Source organism: Wolffia australiana, chromosome 6 (genome assembly GCF_029677425.1).
Source record: "Wolffia australiana isolate 7733 chromosome 6, ASM2967742v1".
In the NCBI taxonomy this organism is placed as follows: Eukaryota; Viridiplantae; Streptophyta; class Magnoliopsida; order Alismatales; family Araceae; genus Wolffia; species Wolffia australiana.
This window is the reverse complement of record NC_135840.1, coordinates 3800935-3809875: the sequence shown is the minus strand read 5'-3', so window position 1 is coordinate 3809875 and position 8941 is coordinate 3800935. Positions and strand designations below refer to the sequence as shown.

The 8941-nt window shown below is 41.5% G+C and overlaps 1 protein-coding gene across 1 annotated transcript; it reads right to left on the bottom strand.

Moving 5' to 3' along the window:
• Positions 1-2507: 2507 nt before the first annotated feature.
• On the bottom strand, positions 2508-7044 carry LOC144704626 (uncharacterized). The gene is made up of 5 exons (XM_078577104.1): positions 6875-7044; positions 6730-6803; positions 5517-5649; positions 4643-4888; positions 2508-4157 (listed from the first exon to the last, which is right to left on the bottom strand). The coding sequence occupies exons 1-5, from the start codon at positions 7001-7003 to the stop codon at positions 3888-3890; spliced, it is 852 nt and encodes a 283-aa protein (XP_078433230.1). The 5' UTR covers positions 7004-7044; the 3' UTR covers positions 2508-3887.
• Between the last annotated feature and the right edge of the window lie 1897 nt (positions 7045-8941).

The window sequence follows — 8941 nt, the reverse complement described above, 5'->3', positions numbered from 1 at the left end:
TTCTTCTCCATAACGACGATAGTTAAGAGATAACGAGGATCACCGAGATGGAGGAGATTTGAAGTGCTGGGGATCACGCTAATACAACAACATATTTCACTGGAGGAACTTAGAAATTGCATATTCGATCCATGACAAGGTGATTTGGCCGTTGTGTTTTAAGTGTCTGTACTCCGTGAATCATTTATGTTTGGTTTCAGTCATGGTCATAGAATCCAACACTATCAGCTCTCTCTCCAATAAGCCTTCAAATGTAGAAAACAAGTTCAAAGAAAAATCTTACAATGTTTAATACCTCTATTTATAGATCAGAGGCATGTATGATTATAGGGTATAAAGATAAACTTGCCTTCAAAGTTTTATCGTGATCGGCCATTTGGATTCATCATATAAGAATGTTTGAATTTATGGTAACCCAAGATGTTGACTTTACATAAATATTCTCTCTCCTTGTTTGCAACGTCGATACACCTAATTTAGGGTTTCACATCCTTTAACTATCGGAAGATTCATTGTCCTAATTGGCTAAGATTTCTGAATTATTTGTATTAATGGCTCCAAGTGTGACATGTGTCCTCCACACAATAAGAAAAGATTAAAGTAATTACACCACATTTAATGCATGACATGGCAACATGTCTATCAAGTGCCACATCAACGTGCTTTCAGATTTCCATGAACAGCAGCATGACACATATGCTCAAACATTTCTTGACTTGTAGGGCATTGAATGCAAACAGTTCAAGATTTATTTTTAGACCGGACACTTGTCCTGGTTTCAAATTGCATTCATTACAATTTTAATCTCTAGTTTTTTCATTTTTCGATGTCACCTGACGCATGAAAAAAAGAAATGATTGGCCATTATGGCATCATGATTCTGAATATCATAATGGCTCCTTTTTTCAAGGGTTAGTTGCACTAAATTATTGGAGAAAATAGCTGATTGATCCCTTTTTGAATAAATCAAATGGTGACATGTAGTGCATGGCAAATAATTCACAAAAACGTTGGAATTCATAAAAAATATATTCCGACATATAAAAATAATACATAGATATGAATTTAATGTCAGAAAATTCTTTAAACTATATGGACTTAGAAAATTATTTTCTTTGCGAATAGGATACTAGAAAATTCCATAAAATATCAAAAATTACGAAAATCAGAATATCATTATCAAATAGATCTAATCATTTTAAGCCTGATAACACTCATATATAACCACTGTCAGAATATATTAACCTAATAATTATCATGCTATGAAAACCCGCAGGATCAGTTCAAACATTTAAATTTGGAGAAAATAATGATGATGCATTCCGTTTCCCCATCAATGGCAGGAGTAGTCTCTTACAACTAGTGCAGTAATACAAAGTATCAAATTCAAAATCCTGAATGATCTACAATGTGAGTAAGTCATAAATCTATTCCACAAAATCCCACAGCGGCGAAAAAAAAGGAAAACTCTAGAGGAAATAGTGTAATTCACCAAAGTTTGAAGAGAGGATCTTCTATGCTAGTGTAATATGGTAGGGCGGAGGGAAGAGCTGCAGGTTACAAGTGTACTGGTGGAGGCCGATGAACAGATGCCCTTGTGACCTATCTTTAACTACAGTTCATGCTCATTTGGTGAGCCAAAGGCAGATCCAACCTTAGAACCTCCATGGGGTGTGAATGGCAACAGTAATGAGTGGCAAAGGGCACTATTTTCTGTTCCCCGACTCTTGTGATCCTCTCTTCTGACCTATCTGAGGTGGTGGCCTTTGCCACACCAAAATTGTCTTCATCCTCCTGGCGAGGATTTGATACAGTAAAATGATGATTTCATAGTTATCAGTAGTGAGTATAGTGCAGGGACATGGAGGGGGCGGTTTTTTCATCCCAGGACAAAAAAATCGTCCTGTCCGCGAGGTTGGACGAAAACTGGGACAGAAATTCACCCCAGACAAACGGACGGGACGGTTTCCATCCACTCGGACGAAAAAACAACCCGAGACGAACCGATGGGACGGTTTTCGTCCACTCGGACAAAAAAACTGTCCCGTCCGGAGGTCTCGGACGAAAAAACCCTCGCGTCCGCATCCCTGCACTGATTCCGAATGTCGGACGGGACGATCTTCATCCTGTCCCGTCCATCATCCACATCCCGGACGATCCAGAACTAAACTAGTACAGGGATACAGATGGGACGGTTTTTTGTCCCAGAACAATAAAATCGTCACATCCGCGAGCTTGGACGAAAATCAGGACGAAAATTTGTCCCAAGACCAATGGATGGGACAGTTTTGTCCACTCAGACGAAAAAACCGTCCCATCCGGAGGTCTCGGATGAAAAAACTATCCCTCAACCCTAAACCCTAAACCCTAAACCCTCCACTTCCAGGACGATCCGGAACTATATCAGTAAGCGAAGAGGCAAGAGGGAGTCCCCAGGCAATACTCATATTGTTCTTATAAAATAGTTGCTACTTGCTAACACTGGCGAGGAGAGAAAGAGAGGAGGATTGCACATGTCCACACACACAAGCAACCATTGACAATACACACCGCCTCCATCCATAGAGGTAGTCTGAATAGTTGGGGATAGAGAGAGAGATATACATACCATACAAGAGACGTGGACCCATGGGTTATATTGACATAGGTAAGAACGAGTGGATAAACATAGAGGAAGATTGATAGCCAGAGAGCCACGGGGGTGTAATGGAAAGAGATAACGATAGATTGATACATAGAGAGAGAAAGAGAGATGGAGTGAGAGGAAGATAGAGAAAGAGAGGAATTTTGGACGAGAGAGTGGTGAGAGAGAAAAAGGGAGGAAGAGATGGAGAGAGAAAGAGAGAGAGGGTAAGTGACAGAGTGGAAAGAAATAGAGAGCGAATGAGAGAAAACGTGAGAGATCAAGAGAGAGACAGAGATAGAGAGAGTGTAAGTGAGAGATAGAAGTGAAAGATCGAGAGATGGGGAGAGGGTGGGTAGAGAGAAAAGAGAGAACAAGGGAAAGGTTGAGAGAGAGGGTAGGCGAGAGAGAGAACGAGGGAAAGTTAGAAAGAGGGAGAGGGTGACAAAGAGAGAGAGAGTGACAGAGGTACATGGAGAGGAGAGAGAGAGAGTGACGGAGGTACAGGAAGAGAAAGAGAGAGAGAGACACAGGTAAAAGGAGAGAAAGAGAGAGGGTGGGTAGAGAGAGAGAGAGTGTAGGTAGAGAGAACAGCTGGGTCGAGAGAGGGTGGGTAGAGGGAGAGAGTGTGGGGAGAGAGAGTGTGTTTAGCGAGAGAGAGTGTAGGTCGAGAGAACGGGTGGGTAGAGGGAGAGAGAGTGTGTTTTGAAAAAGAGTGGGGCAAGAGAGTGTGCTTAGAGAAAGAGAGTGAGTAGAGAGAGGTGGGTAGAGAGAGAGTGTGTGTCAAGAGAGAGAGGGTGGGTGGAGAGAATTGAGGTGGGTAGAGAGAGAGTGTGTCAAGAGAGAGAGGGTGGGTGGAGAGAATTGAGGTGGGTAGTGAGAGAGTATGTGTCAAGAGAGAGGGTGGGTGGAGAGAATTGAGGTGGGTAGAGAGAGAGTGTGTGTCTAGAGAGAGAGGGTGGGTAGAGCGAGAGGGTGGATAGAGAGAGAGAGTGCGTGGCTATATAGAGAGTGTGTGTTTAGAGAGAGAGCGGGTGGGTAGAGAGAGTGTGTGTTTAGAGAGAGAGCGGGTGGGTAGAGAGAGTGTGTGTTTAGAGAGAGAGCGGGTGGGTAGAGAGAGTGTGTGTTTAGAGAGAGAGCGGGTGGGTAGAGAGAGTGTGTGTTTAGAGAGAGAGCGGGTGGGTAGAGAGTGTGTGTTTAGAGAGAGAGTGTGTGTTTAGAGAGAGAGAGCGGGAGGGTAGAGAGAGAGTAGAGAGGGAGAGGGTCAGACCAGGGCAATGGAGCTCTCGCCACCAGGAGGTTTCCGGACTCCGCCGTAGTACTCGCGGGAGGCGACCTTCTCGTCGGCGAAGATATCGCAGCCTTTGATCTCCCGCAGCTTCGCCACGCTCAAAGTCTTCTCCCCCGCCGCCTCCCCGCCGCCATTAAAAACGTGGCCCCCGCTGACCTCCTCAAACTTCCTCCCGCTTATCTTCTTCGCCGTCTTCGCCGCCGGCTCCTCTCCCAGCACCAGCCCGCTCAACACTTCTCTCACCTGCCCCTCGCCATTCCGTCAATTCACACTTCCAACCCCTCCAAATCTTTATTTATCAAACCCCCCCCCCCTCCCAAGCTATTCATCAAGAGACCGATTTTCATTTAATCTACCACAGTTTCCTAATTCAATTAAAAACGTCAAAGTTTCATAAACTCGTCGAGTAAAAACACCATCTTCAAACCCAAGAGTTGCGTTAAATTTTATAAAAAAGTCAACGATTAACCCTCAAGTTTCAAAAGATGTTCAATCACAAAAACCGACGTCAATCACAAAAACCAGCGATAAACCCCCAAGTTTCACAAAATTTTGAACCATAAAAATCCACGTCTGTAGTAAAATTACGAGAGTTTCATAAAAACCTTTGACAATCGAACCCATAATATCCATAAAATCATCAATTAAGATGCACCCAAGCTTCATAAGACGGTCAACTATAAGATCAGGAAGAACAAGGAGAAAGGTGAGAAGGGAAGAATACTTACAGAATCTGGAGCTGGTGAAGGGGGTAGAATTTCCTCCTCGGGTGAAGGGAAAAGTATATTGTGGCCGGTGAGTTCCTTCGACTTGGCCAATGACAGCTGCTTCTTTAGCTGAGCTGAGTCCGTCTCGCTCGCTACGCTCCCGCTCAGCTCTCGCTGCTTCGCCATCTCCGGCAGCATTGCCGGCTTCCGCGGCGAGACGTTCTCCTCTCCGGAGAACGATATCTGGCTCACCATCCCTCCACCCTTCTGTATTTTCTCAAGAATTTTTTTTTTAATTAAAAACTTACCTGAAAGCAGATGGTTTAAACTAAGCCCATGACAGCAAGGGCTTAAACTTACCTGAAAAAAAAATTTTCTCAAGAAAAAAATTAAATATAATTTGATTTTGGCTGATTCTGCATACAAATCTCAACAACAAAGCCAAGCAGACGACTCGTTCTTGATCATGATTGATGTACATGGCAATGATCAGCCTAATTTCAATAAAGACTCGAGAAAAACTTATCTGAAAGCAGATGGTTTAAACTAAGCCCATGACAGCATGGGGTCATCATACACGTCGAATGAGGAATGGTAGTAACAATGAAAATAATTTTTAAAGACTTATTTTGCTAGTTGAAAAGCCAATCCCGGGTAAGTTAACGGGAATTATCTTCTGGCTTTCAGTAAAAAACTAGAGCGAAACTGATCTGAAAGCAGATGACTTTGAGCTTAGGAAACAACTATAATAGTGACAGAATTGGATAATTGTGCAACCATATATGAGCTGAGTTTCAGCAAAATGCTGACATAAGTAACCGATCTGAGGGCATGATGAGTCAATTCAGAGGCGTTTACTAAAATTAAAAATACCATCGTGAGATATCGATTATACCAGATAATGGCGCGACGCTGGTCGATTGGTGGGAGTTAATGACTCATCAACCTCCGAGGAACCATTCTCCTGTTCTCCGGTGAATATACCACTGCCGGTTAGCTCCCTGAGCTTAGAGGTTGAGCACGGCTTCCTGAGACCGAGAAATGTATTATCACCATGATTTAAGAAAAACTATGCATAAAGTACATGATTAGCGGAAACAAGTTCTTGATAACAGAAAAAAAGCACATATTGCCCCTCCATGATGCTTAAAAATCATTGAAAATACTACATAATCGGATTTTCTAACTCTCAATTACCCAATGAATCAACCAAATATCGTACTCAATTATGCAGTTCTTGTGGGCATGACAAAGAGAACTAAGATTGATTCATAAAACAAGAAGAAAATAAATCAAAGGGAATGCATTAAAACGTCGGATAATTGAAAAAAAGTCAGATTACTTTGATAAGTTCAGATAATTATAGGATATATCGGACCCAAGAATCCGATCACTGGTCTTAGAACATCTCCAAATTTTTTTGAGAACCCACTGAATCGAAAGAAAGTGTTGAAAGAAGGTAGGTAATCGCATAACGACGAGGTTCCAACAGTTTCTAGACGACAATAAAATAATTTAGAGCAGAAATTCCAGAGAGGACGACAAACAGTACAGAAATGACAGAAAATTTTGAGATACGTCCACAGCTTAAGAATGAACTGAGCAGTTTTGTCTGATTGTCATAAATTATTCTTTCAGGCACATGCTCTAGCGGAGACAAGCCAAACATGCACGGAAACATGTCACGCTAAGAGACACACGAGACCGACAGCACAGATCAGCGGCCAATACAAGAAGTCAAACATCAAAGCATAACCGAGACAAAGTACGGGGACAGGACGGGACAGTTTCTCGTCCATGAACGAAAAAACCGTCCCGTTCAAACCCCTAGACGACGGACGGGACGACATCTCCTCAGGGCTCAAATTCTACACAAATCACTGAAAAGACTATTCTTGTTCTGCTCAGCATACACAATTTACCAAAAAAGTTCCCAATATTCTCATCCGGGACGGTTTCTTGAAGGGACAAAAAATCTCTGGACGAGGACGAACCCCGTCCCGATCCGTTTTATAATCCCGTTCCGACTATAACGCATATTAAATGCAAATCGTCGTCGACCACGAAAAAAAAGGATAAAAAAGCAAATAGAGGAAGTCAGATCCCACAGTTTCGTCAACGATCCAGCCTCCTCCTCCGTCATCTGGCCACCGAAGAGAGCGGCGCTCATGCCAGCCGAAGGCTGCAGCATTTGCGCATTCATCAACGCACATCATAATCATCACAGGAAATCAAATATCACGAAAACTATACCTGATGAGAAATTATTCCCGGCATTAACGGCAATACTCCTTCCCTTGATTGATCAATCGGATTCTCCGTCCAGGTGAGAAGATCTGCCGTTGACGAATGCGACTTCCTCCCCGGCTTGCTCTTCTCCATCTCGTTCTCTCTCTCTCTCTCTCTAGAAGCTTGCTCTTCGAATGATAGGAAATTTAAATTCTGAGCTGTAGTGTTGCCCTTATTTATAGCTTCTCAATCGAGTGATGACATCTCCCGGTGAGGATACCGCCCTGAAGTTTTCTTCCTTGTCCCTCTCTCTCGCTCTCGCCGGCGGTGACCGTAGCGTGCTGCCCTACTCTGGCAGTTGTGACTTTTTCGGAAAAACCCAACATTTTTGTACATTCTTAGAGGAAGTAAAAGTAGTTTCGTAATTGAATAACTTTGGAGTCATATGGAGCAGGTGAATCTGGGTCGTTGATTTTTTGGATAGGGTCATCGGGGCCCTCCGTTGGTCTACGGTCTTCTCGTAAGCGGGCACGCTGGCCGAGGACGTAGATATCAAAATTTTGAATTTTAACGGCTTGTTTGGACAGAAAAGCCCATTAAAACTTTTTTAATTTTGTTCCCCTCTGTTCTCTGCAAAGTTAAAAGTTTAGAAAGATTAATCTGGTGGAGTTTGAAATATTACTTGATTATCATATGTTCTTTGTTCCATAGAGTTTGACAAGGGTTGAAAGCTATTACAAAAATATCATCTATCCTTCAATATTGACCAAAGGAGAATCATGAAATTAATATTCCATGCTGGTCGTCTTTAGGACAATTATACCTTCACTTATGTTTTTAGATGTAAATGGGGTTTAGGAGCAGAGATAATCAAATGACAAACACACTAGGAAAATGAGAACCACATGTTGCACTATATTGTTGGTAATGTGGATACCCGAGTGAGGCAGACTGGGCTCGTAAAATCTCGAGAGTAAATTTATCTCTTGTCTAAGGATGAAAACATTATCATTTTAAACACGTGATAAAATTAATTCTAGAATCTCAATGAATCCACTAAAATGGATCAAAGAATTAACAGCTGGAAGGATTCTAGGCCTAACATGAGAGTAGAAATGTGAATTCTTGAAACAAATATTTACTAGAGTAGATTAAAATTTTATTTTTAATCAAATTAATAAAAAATGTACTATTGACGGCGATGTTTAATGCAAAAATAAAATCAATGATTTCTATTTTGGTAAAACCATTGCATAGAAAATAATTAAATGAGGTTTTTCACATGAATAACTAATTTTCTATATCTCTGCACCCAAATCTGAAAAATGTTGGATGGTGATTTGACCTGCCGTTGTTACAATCCAATTTTGGTATTCTTGTTCACCAACCGATATATAATAAGATTCGAGAAGGGTTGGTAGAGAACACTAATAAAACCATTGACCAAGTGTGCAACCTTTAACAGTTTATGGATCTGTGATTTATTGGATCCTCAAGAGAGATGTTTTGAGCTACTCAATTGTGCAACCTTTAGATGTATCCACACAATCCTTGGCACATTGAATCTCTTCCTTTACCTTGACAATCCTTGTTCATGCACTGTTGTTTCACTCTCTTGATCACATGGGAAATGGAGAGGAGCCAAGGGAAGAAGGGAGAAGAAAGAGAAGAGCTTGAACAATTCTGGCATAGGTGAATTTCATTTAGAGTCTTCCCTTATTTAATTTAAGTGGATTTTTTTCATAAATGGTCCTTTATATATCTTTCGATATCGAAAAAACCATTTATGTGTGACTCTCTAAGCCCATGTATCAGTTTAGTTAACAACATCAATGGCCAAATAACCTTTAAAGGCCTTCCAAATTAGCTAACTATATCATCAAATAGATTATTGAACAACATATTGATTTAACCCAATAGATAGGTCGATTCTATAGCCCACGGGTTGCCAAGCTACACCTTGTGGTCTAGAAAATACAGATTCACTAACGGAACATATTTGTCATTGGTTATTGTGTGCATATGGTCGCTCATCCACTTGATGCTACTAAAATGATTTATTTTATAGCCTAATAGTCAAACCCTAATATG

What these genes read in the sequence shown, in the direction of transcription:
- LOC144704626 (XM_078577104.1), bottom strand. Translation starts at nt 7,003, where the DNA reads ATGGAGAAGAGCAAGCCGGGGAGGAAGTCGCATTCGTCAACGGCAGAT. An exon ending in CGGGAATAATTTCTCATCAG is followed by an intron (nt 6,804 to 6,874) that starts GTATAGTTTTCG and finishes CAAATGCTGCAG; the next exon opens with CCTTCGGCTGGCATGAGCGC. An exon ending in CTTCACCAGCTCCAGATTCT is followed by an intron (nt 4,158 to 4,642) that starts GTAAGTATTCTT and finishes GGCGAGGGGCAG; the next exon opens with GTGAGAGAAGTGTTGAGCGG.